This window comes from Dipodomys spectabilis, unplaced genomic scaffold (assembly GCF_019054845.1).
Source record: "Dipodomys spectabilis isolate Male_0828 unplaced genomic scaffold, ASM1905484v1 ptg000257l, whole genome shotgun sequence".
In the NCBI taxonomy this organism is placed as follows: Eukaryota; Metazoa; Chordata; class Mammalia; order Rodentia; family Heteromyidae; genus Dipodomys; species Dipodomys spectabilis.
Window position 1 is genome coordinate 1,194,622 of NW_024870934.1, and position 14,937 is coordinate 1,209,558.

General features: G+C 54.3%; 1 protein-coding gene across 2 annotated transcripts; it reads left to right on the forward strand.

The window, feature by feature from the left end:
- Nucleotides 1-2,076: 2,076 nt before the first annotated feature.
- On the forward strand, nucleotides 2,077-14,782 carry Mtg2 (mitochondrial ribosome associated GTPase 2). Of its 2 annotated transcripts, none has more exons than XM_042699554.1 (7): nucleotides 2,077-2,103; nucleotides 6,677-6,885; nucleotides 10,416-10,563; nucleotides 12,483-12,598; nucleotides 13,035-13,253; nucleotides 13,421-13,559; nucleotides 14,282-14,782. In XM_042699554.1, the coding sequence occupies exons 2-7, from the start codon at nucleotides 6,682-6,684 to the stop codon at nucleotides 14,674-14,676; spliced, it is 1,221 nt and encodes a 406-aa protein (XP_042555488.1). In that variant the 5' UTR covers nucleotides 2,077-2,103; nucleotides 6,677-6,681; the 3' UTR covers nucleotides 14,677-14,782. The 2 variants fall into 2 exon arrangements, with proteins under 2 accessions (XP_042555488.1, XP_042555489.1); XM_042699555.1 differs by having other exon boundaries at nucleotides 13,035-13,299; nucleotides 14,282-14,513.
- The last annotated feature ends 155 nt before the right edge of the window (nucleotides 14,783-14,937 follow it).

The following is a 14,937-nucleotide window of genomic DNA, read 5'->3' on the forward strand; positions in this document are numbered from 1 at the left end:
CGAGCCTCCGTGCAGGCTGGGAAAACCTGTGTCTCACACCAGGTTTTGTTCTGCGGTGACAAGGATAACATGCTTCATCTGGAGAGGCTGTGATCCATCCTTTCTAGAGCGTGCCTGTGTCTATTGCCAGTTCCTGTTACCCCAAAAAGTCTATCTTTGTATGAGAGCGCAATGAGGCATTGGTGAGTTCTGAGTCAGCGTGTTCGTGAGGGTGGAGCACGGGAGGTGCCACCCAGCGTGTCCGGGTTGTGCACACGGGACCGGCCACCCCAGTGGGGCCTTGGAAGGCAAGGGGCATCTCCCACTAGGCTGTCAAGAGCTGTACTTGTGTGCTGTCATTTCTAGGATTTGAGTCTTTAATATGCCCAAACCTAGTCTATACATAGTTTAAATTATTCATACCAATTTCCAAACAGTGGCAAGGTGTTTGTTTTTTATGTTATTTCTCCTAGGACCTGTTTGTTCAGATTTCCAAGCAATTGTTCCTTTACTTTCAGTAGCTATTTGAATTCCACATCCCAGTTTTAAAAGAATCCCAATAATTTTACTGTGTTCTTAGAAACAAAAAGGTTTTATATAGTGAAATCTGAGTAACTTTTACATCCTAGAACATTTAATTTCAATTCTGTACAAACTTGGAAAATTATGGTCAAAGGAAAAATCCTCCATTTTTACTAATATAGCAGCATAGGGGTATTTGATCAACTCTTACTTAGGTAATAACCACATTACTATGAATCCTTTTTTAAAATCTTAAGACAAATGATGCTTTCCAAACTTGACATATGAGGCCTGTGGAAGCTGGTGTTTTTCTTAAATTCATGTTTTATGTTGAACAGATTAGTTATCTATCCAGACTTGAATGCTTTATGATTTAAAAGCCCTTCTCTGGTTTTCTTGTTTGGATGAATCCAGATGGCTTCTGCTGTGCATTGGAGCAGCACTGTTTCCCTTGCAGATGAAGAAATGAGGTCAGGTGCAGACTTGGTGGCTGACAGCTAGTCTGCACTTTCTGTGAGAATGTTCTAAAACATTCTCCCCCCTGCTTTGAACGTATCAGCACACATGGGCACATAAGCATTTATTTTGTAGGCAGAAGGTTTAAAAACCCTTAACACTGATAAGGGCTTGAAAATGTGTATGTCCATATTTACTAAGTTACAGAAATGAGAGTTCTTAATTGCTAAATGACAGAAACACTAGCAGTTTCATTTAGGGAGTGATCTATCCCTTCCAACTTGCGTCTTTTTTTTTTTTTTTTCTGGAAGTGTCTACACAACTAATTTGCAAACTCAGTCAGAGACTGAAATTGCCCACCGTGGATGTTAAGTATTATAGAGAACTGTGAAAATGGTTTTTCTTCTTCCTTGCCAGTCTGGGAATATGCTGTGGGGTGTGTGTGTGTGCGTGCGTGTGCGTGTGTGTGTTAATTTTAAGCACTGTATGAATACTTTTTGCAAGAAAAGGTCACTTAAAAAAGAATCACCCAAACTTCAATCTGAATTGTCTTACATTAAGAATGTCTTGAATGTTGTGTATATATTTTAAAGAGCACTTTGTGAAATAGTTTGTACATGTTTCTTAATTTATACCTGATTTCGGCGTTGCTGTATTTAATGATGACTGACGGATGTCCTTTCATGTTTCCTCCGTTTTATGTACCCTGTGGGAAGGTGACGTTGCTGGACGGTCCTGGACGGCCGGCGAGCGGCGGGGACGGACGGGAGTCGCGGCCCCCGGGAGAGCGGCGATGGACGCGGCCGGCGGCCCGCGGCGGGCACCTCCGGGCCTCGGCCTCCGACCCTCCCCGGGCCTCGGCCTCCGACCCCCCGGGCCTCCTGCCCCCGTCAGGCGGCCCCTGGCTGGAAGGCCAGGCGGCCCTCGACGCTGTCCGTCTCATTAAACCGTTTTTAGCCGTTGCTTCTGTTTCCTGAGCCGGTCGCGTCCTCCCGGTGAGCGCCGCGGGGAGGGCGGTGCAGTCCCCGCGCGGGCGGCAGGGGGCGCTCTCGCCGCGCGGCCCCCGGGCTCTGCGCAGGCGCGGGCAGGTCCGCCCCGGAAGCAGTCGGCCGCGGCGGGCGTCCCGGAAGTCGTGGCTCGGAGCTGGTGGGTGCGGGCGCGCGGGGCGCGGGGCGCGGGCGGCGGGCAGGGCTCGGCGGGTTAGGGCGGGGATGCGGCGCCCGGCGGGGTCGCTGTCGGTCGTGGTCTCAGCCCCGAGGACGCCCCGGGAATTGCGTTGCCTGCGCCCGCGGTGGGGCGGGACGGCTGCGCGGGGACGAGCCGGGGCCCCAGCCCAGCCCAGCCCAGGCCAGCCCAGCCCGCCGTGGGGCGGGACGGACGAGCCCGGGCCCCGGCCCAGCCCAGCCCGCGGTGGGGCGGGACGGACGAGCCCGGGCCCCAGCTCAGCCCAGCCCAGCCCGCGGTGGGGCGGGACGGACGAGCCCGGGCCCCAGCTCAGCCCAGCCCGCGGTGGGGCGGGACGGACGAGCCCGGGCCCCAGCCCAGCCAAGCCCGCGGTGGGGCGGGACGGACGAGCCCGGGCCCCAGCCCGCGGTGGGGCGGGACGGACGAGCCCGGGCCCCGGCCCAGCCCAGCCCGCGGTGGGGCGGGACGGACGAGCCCGGGCCCCGGCCCAGCCCAGCCCAGCCCGCCGTGGGGCGGGACGGACGAGCCCGGGCCCCAGCCCAGCCCGGCCCGCGGTGGGGCGGGACGGACGAGCCCGGGCCCCAGCTCAGCCCAGCCCGCGGTGGGGCGGGACGGCCGCGCGGGGACGAGCCGGGGCCCCAGCCCAGCCCAGCCCAGCCCAGCCCAGCCCGCCGTGGGGCGGGACGGACGAGCCCGGGCCCCAGCTCAGCCCAGCCCGCGGTGGGGCGGGACGGACGAGCCCGGGCCCCAGCTCAGCCCAGCCCGCGGTGGGGCGGGACGGACGAGCCCGGGCCCCAGCTCAGCCCAGCCCGCGGTGGGGCGGGACGGACGAGCCCGGGCCCCAGCTCAGCCCAGCCCGCGGTGGGGCGGGACGGACGAGCCCGGGCCCCAGCTCAGCCCAGCCCGCGGTGGGGCGGGACGGACGAGCCCGGGCCCCGGCCCAGCCCAGCCCAGCCCGCGGTGGGGCGGGACGGCCGCGCGGGGACGAGCCGGGGCCCCAGCCCAGCCCAGCCCAGCCCAGCCCAGCCCAGCCCGCCGTGGGGCGGGACGGACGAGCCCGGGCCCCAGCTCAGCCCGGCCCGCGGTGGGGCGGGACGGACGAGCCCGGGCCCCAGCCCAGCCAAGCCCGCGGTGGGGCGGGACGGCTGCGCGGGGACGAGCCGGGGCCCCAGCCCAGCCCAGCCCAGCCCAGCCCGCCGTGGGGCGGGACGGACGAGCCCGGGCCCCAGCCCAGCCCAGCCCAGCCCGCCGTGGGGCGGGACGGACGAGCCCGGGCCCCAGCCCAGCCCGGCCCAGCCCGCGGTGGGGCGGGCTTCGGGCCGGTGCCAGTGCCGGGGCCTGAGCTCGGCCCAGTGTCCCAATTGCTTTTCCCGTTCCCAGCCCTGGGTTCTTCGATGCCGAGTCTCACTGCAAGGCGCGCTTGCGTGTCCTTCTGCCTGCTCCAAGGAGCCGACAGCCCCGGCTGGCCTCGACTCCAGACCCTCAAGGGCCACGCTTAGCCTGTGCACCTCCACGTCCCCTCCGAGGAAGGCATCCTCAGCCTACAGGAGCCATGCAGATGAGGTTCCTGGCATTATCCTGTGGGCCAGCACACAGGAGCTTAACGTTTTCTAGAACCACAGTGGCAGGGTCTGGTGTGGAGCCCTTACCACGCACGAGTGCTGTTCCTGACTGGACTTTGTGAAAGCTCTGTCAAAAGTTCGAGACTCTCATCTTAACCAATGAGGGCTGGGCACGGGGACATGTGTCCATCAGCCCGGCTCCATAAGAAAGTGTAAATAGGAGGATCATAGTCCGGGCTAGTCTCTGCATAAACAATAGATCCTATTTTTAAAAAGAAAAATTAGCTAGGCCAGGCCCTGTGGCTCACACTTGTCATTCCTAGGTATGCAGGAGGCTGAGATCTGAGGATCACAGTTCGAAGCCAGCCTGGGCAGGGAAGTCCATGAGACTCTTATCTCCAGTTAACCACCAGAAAACTGGAAGTGACAGTGACTCAAGTGGTAGACCACTAGCCTTGAGCTGAAGAGCTCAGGGACGGCACCCAGGCTAAGTTCAAGACCCACGACTGACTAAAAAAAAGTATGTGAGGCTCTTCAGTTAACCACCAGAAAGCCAGAAGTGCCGCTGTGGTTCAAAGTGGTGGAGCATTAGCCTTGAGTGAAAGAGCTCAGGGACAGCACCCAGGCCCTGAGTTCAAACCCCATGACTACCACCACCCCAAGAAAAGAGAAAATTAGGAGAGAGGAAGGGAGTGACATTGTCTCAAAAGAAATGTACTCTTGGGGCTGGGAAGATGGCTCAGTGGTAGAGCGCTTGCCTTGCATGCATGAGGCCCTGGGTTCAATTCCTCAGCACCACATAAGCAGAAAAAAGCCGGAAGTGGAGCTGTGGCTCAAGTGGTAGAGCACTAGCCTTGAGCTGAAGAGCTGAGGGACAGCGCCAAGGCCCAGAGTTCAGGCCCCACGACCGGACCCCCCCCCCCCCAAAAAAAAAAGAAATGCACTCTTGGCTGGGAATGTGGCTTAGTAGTAGACTGCTTTCCTAGATGCATGAATCCCTGGGTGTGATTTCTCAGTACCATATAAACAGAAAAGGTCAGAAGTGGCAGTGTGGTTCAAGCAGTACAGTTCTAACTTTGAGCACAGAGAGGTTCAGGGACAGTGCCCAGTCCCTGAGTTCAAGCTACAGGACTGGCAAAAAAAAAAAAAGAAGGGCTGGGAAGGTGGCTTAGTGGTAGAGCCCTTGCCTTGCATGCCCAAGGCCCTGGGTTCAATTCCTCAGCACCACATAAGCAAAAACAAAAAAAGCTGGAAGTGGTGCTGTGGCTCAAGTGGTAGAGCGCTAGCCTTGAGCTGAAGAGCTGAGGGACAGCGCCCAGGCCCAGAGTTCAGGCCCCACAACTGGACCAAAAAAAAAAAAGAAAGAAATGTACTTTTTACCTGACATATAACTGTCACCCCTCTATACATGACCTTTAAAATAACAATTAAAAGTTGCAAAAATAGCTAAAGCAAAAGGGGCAAAGGTTGTGACTCACTTGGTAAAATGCCTGCTTTGTAAGCACCAGGTCCTACATTCAACCCCCAGTACTTCCTAAAAGAAATAAAAGAACGATAATAGTTCATCAATTACACCAAGAAGCCATGGGCACATGAATGAACAAACCGGTGGTTCATGCAGAACGAGGTCCCACATGACTTGAGAAGGTTCCCTGGAGACAGGCTGACAGCTGGAGATGCCTGTCTGCTACAGGCTAGTGCTCAGAGGGTACACGGGCCACCCAAGAGGAGCCACCTGCAGGGTTGGCTTGATGGAGCCCTGTCACAGGTCTGGCGGGAAGGAAGAGGTTCCTTTGGAGTGCACTGTAACCTGCCAAGTGCCAGGGTCCAAGGATCAAGGAAAGGGACATTCAGTGGAGGGAGGAAGTGTGCGTGCGTGGTTGGCATGTGGACTCTCCTGCTGGGAAAGACCCTCTTGGTGGCTCCCCGTTTGTTGGACAGGCACTGGCAGGGCTGGACAGGTGAGCAGGCTTGGGGCCCCATCAGGAGCTCAGGCCTGCAGGACCTTCAGTGTGTCCCATCTTTGCTCACCAGCCTGAGAGCTTTCCAGGCTCTGTGGTAAAGGATTCTGTGCCAGCTTTACCACATGGGCATGACTGGATACTGTGGCCTCTAGCATCCTCTGCTGGAGGCTGTCACCAGGGGAAGGCCTGGCCTCTGTAGACCCATCCTCACCCAATGCCAGCGGGAAGTCTCTTTCGGGAAATTCCAAGGGACTGGAAGTTAGCAGACCCTGCGCTAAACATCGCAGTGCAGCGCCCCAGGTCTCAGCCTCAGCCAGCATGTCCACTTCCTGGTGAGTCAGGAGGCGGCATGTGCAGCTGCTCCGGGTCTGAAGTCTGGGTGCTCAGGCACCCTTGCTTAGTACTCCCATACTCCAGGGTGGCAGCCTTGGACTGCACAAACAAAACAGAACTTGGTAACTGAGCAAATGGTGTTTTCATCTCGTGTTAAAGAGATGGTACTTGGGGCTGGGAAAGTGGCTCAGTGGTAGAGCGCTTGCCTTGTATGCATGAGGCCCTGGGTTCGATTCTTCAGCACCACATAAGCAAAAAGAAAAAGACAAAGTGGCGCTGTGGCTCAAGTGGTAGAGCGCTAGCCTTGAGCTGAAGAGCTGAGGATCAACGCCCAGGCCCACGACCAGACCCCCCCCCAAAAAAGAGAGAAAGATGGTACTTGAGGTTCAGATTCTTTCTGAAGATTTTCCTGGGAAGTTACTTGACATTTCCCAGGGCAATCCATCCGATGTTATGAAAGACTTAATAACATAAATCTACTATAAGAGATATTACCCCAACTCAAAAATAGTCTAATAGGCTCCAGAGGGCACCTCGTGTCTCAGGGTCAGCAGGGTTGATCCATGTACTCATTTGTGTCTGACTCACACCCAGCCTCTGCTGTGGACTGGGTACTTGGCTCTGGTTTTGGTCCCTGTGAGTTGGTGTCTCACCATGCCGTGTGACTTTTCCTAGGAGCCATGATACCTGCCAGGCTCTCCTCAGCCAGCCTTTGCCCCCTGCTGGAGGGCGTGGCCCAGTGGGCTTCTTGCCCCTGGGCTGGTCTGAAGCCTGGCCAACTCCTTCCAAAGCAGGCCTTGTCCAGGCCACTCTCGGTGGGCTCTGTGGACCACGCCAAGCAGCCGGAGCCTCCTGGGAAGAAGCCACTCTCTGAGAAGAAACTGGTGAGTAGAAGCCTACGGCCACCACTGGCTCTCCTGGGAGGACGTTGGGCTGTTGTGGGTTCTAGCTCTCCATCCTGTGTCCTCACTGCTGCCAAGAGCTGCCTGGAGCTTCTTGAGCCAGGGCCTGTGTTCAGAGTCATGCTGGTGCAAGGAGCAGGCCTCGGCCTCCGAAGCCTGGCATTGTGTAACCCTTAGGCGGCAGTCATTTGTCACTAGCTCGGCCTTGCTCAGCCCTTAGGCCGGCAGTCATTTGTCACTAGCTGAGCACCTGGCTTACCAGTATTTCTCTTTTGTCAGCCCTGTGTCTTGAACTCAGGTCCTGGATACTGTCCCCAAGCTTTTGTTCAAGACTAGCACTCTACCACTTGAGACACAGCTCTACTGCTGGCCTTTTTTGGTAATTTATTCAAGTCTTATGGACTTTCCTGCCCGGGGTCAGCTTTGAACCACAATCCTCAGATCTCAGCCTCCTGAGTAGCTGGGATTACAAGCATGAGCCACTGGAGCCTGGCTAGGTATTTCTTTAGTATGTATGAATAGTTCCAGTTTCAGACCTCTGGAAAGGAGGCCTTTGGTTGTACAGGTTTTTCAGCCTTTACAGTAAGTTTCCCTTCTGTTGATGAGAACCTATTGAAAGCATGATGCTCTTTGACCAGTTCCAGAAGCTCCACGTGAAGGCTCCCCTTGTTTTTTGTTCAGATGAGCATTGTCAGGGCTGAGAGCTAGCTGAGGCTTCCACAGGCGCCTCGTCCCCCGGCCAGCCTTCTGTCTTCCGGCAGTCGCTCCGCTTGTCTCCTGTTACACATTGAGCTTTGAGCCAGCAGTTCAAGGTTTGTGCAAGTGTAGAAAACTCCTAAAACACAGGTTATTTTGCTCGTGTGTGTGTGTTTACTTTGGTGGTACTGGGGATTAAATCCAGGGCCTTGTCTGTGTTGGATAAATGCTGTACCACTGAATATGCTCCCAGACTGTATCTTCTTAAGAAAAGAATAAATCAGAGTCCTTTTCCCCTGTTGGATGGAAATACAGATGCCAAGAGTTTCAGCGAGGGATACGGTGGCCACCAGGGCCTAGATGCTTGTCTCCTGTACCAATCTATAAGAAGCAGGTGCTTTTCTGGGTGCCCAGTGGCTTATGCCTATAATCCTAGCTTCTTGGGAGGCTGAGCAGGAGGATCACAGTCATAGTTCAAGGCCAGGAAGAAAAAAATCACAAGAAAAACCCCATCGCGGGGTTGGGAATGTGGCTCAGTGGTAGAATGCTTGCCTTGTATGCATGAGGCCCTGGCTTCAATTCCTTAGCACCACATAAGCAGAAAAAACCGCAAATGGTGCTGTGGCTCAAGTGGTAAAGTGCTAGCCTTGAGCTAAAGAGCTGAGGGACAGCGCCCAGGCCCTGAGTTCAGGTCCCATGACTGACAAGAAGAAAAAAAAAAGCAAAAACTCTGTTTCAACCCACTGCTGGATGCAGTGGCACATAGCTGTCATCATCCTGAGCTACATGGGAAGTTGAGGTTGACAGGTTCACACTTCCTGGGCAGAGAATCTGCAGGATGCCATCCCAATATAAGGAAGTTGAAGTGGTGTATGCCTATCATCCCAGACATGATCAGAAGCCTAACGCAGGAGGCTTCCAGTCCAGTCAGGTGCCCTGTATGAAGCGAGACCCCATCTCAAAAGTAGCCAGCAAAAAAATGGGTCAGAGGGATGGCTCAGCAGTAGAGCACCTAACATGGTAGACCCTGAGTTCAAACCCTCCTGCAAAAAGAAAAACTAGCAAGTGTACTGCTCCAGTGTGAACACTATGCCTACAGCTAAACTCACAAGATGCACTGATATTTATTATTAGCCTGGCCTATTTGGTTTTTTGTTTGTTTGTTTTTTTTTGGTCGGTTGTGGGGCTTGAACTCTGGGCTTGGGCGTTATCCCTGTGCTCTTTAGCTCAAGGTGAGCGCTCTACCACTTGAGCCACAGCGCCACTTCCAGTTTATTGGAAATAAGAGTCTCGCTGGGAAGGTGGCTTAGTGGTAGGGTGCTTGCCTAGCATACATGAGGACCTGAGTTCAATTTCTCAGCACCACATAAACAGGAAAAAGCCAGAAGTGGCGCTGTGGCTCAAGTGGTAAAGTGCTAGCCTTGAGCTGAAGAGCTGAGGGACAGGGCCCAGACCCAGAATTCAAGCGCCACGACTGAAAAAAAAAAAAAAGATGGAGATAAGAGTCTCATGGACTTTCCTGCCCTGGCTGGCTTTGAACCTTGATCCTCAGATCTCAGCCTCCTGAGTAGCTAGGATTACAGGTATGAGCCACCAGCACCTGGCTTATTTTTTTTAATTTTTTTTAAATTTTTATTTATTTAGTCGATCGTGGGGCTTGAACTCAGGGCCTGGGTACTGTCCCTGAGCTCTTCAGCTCAAGGCAAGTACTCTACCACTTGAGCCACAGCACCACTTCCGGTTTTCTGGTGGTTTATTGGAGATAAGAGTCTCATAGACTTTCCTACCCGGGCTGGCTTTGAACCGAGATCCTCAGATCTCAGCCTCCTGACTAGCTAGGATGACAGGCGTGAGCCACCAGCGCCCGGCAATACTTATTTAGTAATGAGTTCTGATTCTTTAGCTGGCTTGTGCCTGCTTTCCAAGCCTGAGAAGAAATCTCTAAGCATGACTTTCAGCAAGAAAAGAAGCATGGTGCAAATGGGAGAGACCTACCTAGCAAACACAGGCCCTGAGTTCAAGCCCCAGGACCACCAAAATAAACCCGAGCTTAGAAAGACTCTGTCTGCTGTGCTGCGCTTAGCAGCGGAGCGCTAGTGTGTCAGGCCACAGAAAAGGTTCTTTGTCCATCGTGGAAAGTGTGGGGATTGCCTCAGCCCGGCCACGCTCCGTTACACCCTGCCGTTAGTAAAGACAGGCCTGTATTTTTAGCAGTGTGTTTCTAGTTGAAAGCAGGTAGACGCTCACCCTGTTCAAAGAGGGCTTGCCAAACAGGCCATGTTCCTTCCAGTTAGAAATGCCACGCCCTTCTTGAGGTTTTTGTTTTGTTTTGTTTTGTTTTTTGCCAGTCCTGGGGCTTGAACTTAGGGACTGGGCGCTGTCCCTGAGCTTCTTTTGCCCAAGGCTAGCACTCTACCACTTGAGCCACTGCACAGCTTGCAGCTTTTTCTGTGTATTTTGTACTGAGGAATCGAACCCAGGGCTTCCTGCATGCTATGTGAACACTCTACCACTGAGCCACCTTCCCAGCCCCTTGAAGTATTTTTTCTCTACCAGCCCCACTTTGTGTCTGCACCCATGCCATTCAGCCTGCAATTTTAGTGACCTGTGGGCAGTGCTTTTCTGTTTGTAGAGATTGTCTGGCTATGCAGCCCATGCTAGCTTCCAACTCACTATGTAACGCCCACTGTTTTTATCTTTGGGTTTTAGTCAAGATCAGTAATTAGCATGAGCTTCTGAGTTTAATAGAGGAAGGCATATTTCAAATGGCTGTGTGTTCTGTTGAGGGTTCAGATGGTATCCTGTGCTCTCCGTAGAAAAGATACTTCGTGGACCAGCGCAGAGTGTTTGTCCGTGGAGGAAATGGAGGCTCTGGTGCCAGCTGCTTCCACAGTGAGCCCCGCAAGGAGTTCGGAGGCCCCGATGGTGGGGATGGCGGCAATGGCGGCCACGTCATCCTGAGAGGCACGTACCCTGGGGACAGCTGGAGAGGAGCCTGCTCACATCCCAGCTGTACCTTCTTGCCCTGATGTACTTCTGCATTAAAAACCGCACATGTCTGTCACCCTAGCTGCTCAGGAGGCTGAGATCTGAGGATCAGGGCTTGAAGCCAGCCTAGGCAGGAAAGTCTGTTACCTCCAATTAACCATCAAAAAAGCCAGAAGTAGAGCTTTAGCTTTTTCACTAGCTTTGACCGGAAACACTCAGAGACACACCCAGACCCTGAGCTCAAGCCCAGTACGACATGCACACCATAGTTTGATGTGTAGATTCCATTGTTGTAACTGGATGTTCGTAAACAACATGAAAGTAAGTAACTACAACTTTGAATGCTTTCAAGAGTTGTTTGGGTTTTTGTTTAAAAAAAAATGTTATTATAAAGGTGCTATACAAAGCAGTTACAGTTCCATACGTCAGGTAACAAGTACATTCCTTTTTGGACAGTGTCACCTCTTCCCTTTTCTCTCCCAGTTTTTCCCTCTCGTCCCTACCCACAAATTGTATAGTTCATTTTCAACACAGTGTCTAGTGAGTACTGCATTTGTTCATCCTTTATCCCTCCATTTCTGTGCCCCCTTCCCCTCCCAAAGACAGATAAACAAATCAGACCAAAAAAAGAAAACAAAAAAATCACCAAGAAGAAAACCTTGTTTCTATTTCCTGGAGTTCATCTCGATAACTACTATTTTATGTGATCAGAGCGCTGAGGCCTTGCGCCTGCGTGCTCCCCGCCTCGTATCCTCCTTTGGTCTCACTGTGCATGAATGTCTAGAGACCTGTGTCATTGATCGTGTTTCCGTGTTTATTAGATCTAGCTTCTGCATATGAGAGAAAACATGCGCCCTTGTGTCTCAGTCTCAGGAAAACAAAAGATTCCTTGTAGAAACCTAACATGGTATGAGACGTCAGAGGGCGAGACTTTCAGTTACCATCCAGCAAGCGCTGCGGGGCCCCGCACTGCGCTCGGCACACGCTCAGCCTCACATGCTAAGTGAGGTGGGAGCAGACGTGTTCACAGTACAGTACCGCAAAAACATACTGCATTTTGTTTTACTTGGTTCTGATTTTGTGGGGTTTGAACTCTGGGCCTGGGTGCTGTCCCTGAGCTCTTCAGCTCAAGAAAAGTACTCTGCCACATGAGCCACAGCACCACTTCTGGCTTTCTGGTGGTTAATTGGAGATGAGTCTTATGGACTTTCTTGCCCAGACTGACTTTGAACTGTGATCCTCAGATCTCAGCCTCCTGAGTAGCTGGGATTACAGGTGTGAGCCACTGGCACCTGGCTTGGTTCTATTTTTGAGATAGGTTCTGGCTGTGAAGCCAACACTGGCCCTGAACCTCAAAATCCTCTTGCCTCAGCCTCCCAAGGGCTGGGTTACAGGTATGCACCACCAAACTCTCAGCACTGCTATTTTTTAATTGATGGCATTGTGAGTGACTTCAAAGTCTTCAGAAATGACAGTGTTTTCTGAAGGAAAGAACTTACCTTTCTCTAAAATCACATTGCTAGTTGGAAATCTCTGCCACAGCTCAATTCCACATCTCCACACGCAGTTAAGGGTTCTTAAGATTCTGGTTCTGCTTTGAGCATTTGTGTGCGCACACGCATGTATGACATGCACACGTGTACACGTTTGCATGTGGGCTGATTCTGGGACTTGGACTCAGGGCCTGGGTATTGTTCCTGATCCTTTGTGCTCCAGGCTAGCCTCTCCTACTTGAGCCACAGCTCCACTTTGGGATTTGGGGTGCTTAGTTGGAGATGAGTCTCACAGACTTCCCTGCCTAAGCCGGCTTCAAACTCGTATCTCAGCCTCCTGAGTAGTAGGTGATAGGCTCTGTGTTAACACAAAGGTACTGAAAGCTCCTGCTCTCGCTCTAGTTGACCAGCAGGTCAAGTCCCTGTCCTCAGTGCTGTCCCAGTACAGGGGTTTTGCTGGAGAAGATGGTGGCAGCAACAACTGCTCTGGCCGGGGTGGTGCTGTGCTGTACGTTCAGGTAAGCCAGGTGTGGGAGGCATGGGCACTCCTGTCCTGGGGTGCGCCTGACCCCGTGAGGTCTTGGGGTGCTGCACCGGTGCCCATGCGCTCCTGCCCTGTGAGGGCTCTTTTCCCCTGATGCTTCTGTTGAGCTCCAAGTTTTAGAAACACTGAAAAAGCCACCTGGGCAGGTTAGTCTTTGTTTTCAGGTAGCCATGCTGTGTAGCCCAGCTGAACTTCAACTTTGGGTCTTCCTGCTTCTACCTCCCAATCGCTGGGGTTATAGGTCAGTGTCACGACACCTGGCCAACTTCGCATCTGGGGAACGATACATGGAGTGTGTTGTACAGGGCGAGCACCCCTAAGATCTGCTGTGCTTGAGAGGAAAAGGGGCTGTGGTACCCCACCCTGCCCTCCCTAGCCCCCCCTCCCCCCGATGACTTGCCCCTCTCCAGGTCCCTGTGGGCACGCTGGTGAAGGAGGGGAGAGAAGTCGTGGCCGACCTGTCAAGCCCGGGAGAGGAGTATATCGCTGCCCTGGGCGGGGCAGGGGGGAAAGGCAACCGCTTCTTCCTGGCCAATGACAACCGCGCTCCTGTAACGTGCACCCCAGGACAGCCGGGCCAGGAGCGCGTTCTCTCCCTGGAGCTCAAGACCGTGGCCCACGCTGGCATGGTGGGTCCAGCCCTGCAGCTGTGTGCTCACCCCTCCAGTCGCCGTCGTGAGTGCAGTGGCTGGCACCGGGGCTTGTGTTCCCTATTGCTCAGCCCCGCCCCGCCAGCCCCCAGCCCCGCCCCCAGCCGTCTGGCTCACGCAGGCACCCCCTTTGCTTTGCCTTGCAGGTTGGGTTCCCCAACGCGGGCAAGTCCTCACTGCTCCGAGCCATCTCGAACGCAAAGCCTGCCGTGGCTTCCTATCCGTTCACCACCTTGAAGCCCCACGTGGGGATCGTCCACTACGAAGACCACCAGCAGTTAGCAGGTAGAGCTCCCAGAATCCTAGAGGGAAGCAGGGGAGTCGTTATGTAACTCCTGACTTCAGCTTCCTGCTTAAAATGTGGTGTGTTTTCCTTATTGAAAGTATTTTAGTCGATCTGTATCAAAGTTCGGAGCCCCCACCCCCACACAGGAACCCTTAGCTTCGTCTCAGAAACAGGAGCTCCGATGCCGAGCCCTGGGAGGGGCTGCTCCTCCCGCAGGTTCTGCTCGTCTTGGGGTTGAGCAGCCTCGGCCACGCAGACTGCATGCGATTTAAAAAGCTTTCCCTGCACCATTTTGAGAGAAGAAAACTTTTTTCCAGAAGATAATGTACCCATTAAAAATAGTAAGCCTGCTGGTAAGGTTATTTGTATAGCACTTTATATTTGCAAAGTACTCTATAATGATTTTTATCGGTAATCAAATTATTCATAGAGTGCAGGAAGCCATTTCCCCTTTTTTGAATCCTGTTTGAAGCCAGAAGACAGGCGGGTGTTCAGTATTCCTCATTAGCCTGATCCGAGTACCCCAGAGCCTTTGTGCACCGCAGGCTGAGGTGCTAAGTCACCCAGGGTGGAGGAGTTGCTGGAGATGAGGGTGTTCCTGAGAGGGTCTGGAGAACGCAGGGATCGGCATGGAGGGGGCTGGGCCTCTCCCCTCCGCCCCCGGCTTAGGGTCATCAAGGAGCCAGCCCTGGCCATGATTGTGCACTCTGGTGTCCCACAGTGGCCGACATCCCAGGCATCATCCGAGGCGCCCACCGAAACAAGGGCCTGGGGCTCAGCTTCCTGCGGCACATCGAGCGCTGCCTCTTCCTCCTGTTCGTGGTGGATCTTTCTCTGCCAGAGCCGTGGACTCAGGTTGAGGACTTGAAGTATGAACTCGAGAAGTACCAAGAAGGCCTGTCCACGAGACCTCACCAGATCATTGCAAATAAGATTGACCTCCCGCAGGCCCGAGCCCATCTGGCTCAGCTCCAAGCCCGCCTGGGGCAGGAGGTCATCGCCCTGTCGGCCCTGACCGGGGAGAACCTGGAGCAGCTGCTGCTGCGGCTGAAGGAGCTGCAGAGCACCCACTTGGAGGCAGGGCTGGGGCAGGGCCGCCAGCCTCTCCGGGGGTAGAGCCCGGGGCCAGAGGCTGGCGCAGGGCTGGCCAGCTTGTGCAGAAGGCACGGCAGACCTAAGACGTGGGCGGCCTCGAATGCAAAAGAAGTGCTTGTAAACATTTGAGAGTGTTGGTGTTTCTGACTTCCCACCGACTTGGGGCTCCCCTGGCAAAGTGTCCTGTCCCCCCCTCCTGCCCCCCCACCCGCCGTGGCCAAGGGTTCCTTCAGGTGGCAAAACATTCCCAGTGCCTGACACCCGGTCCGTTCCCAAGTGCTC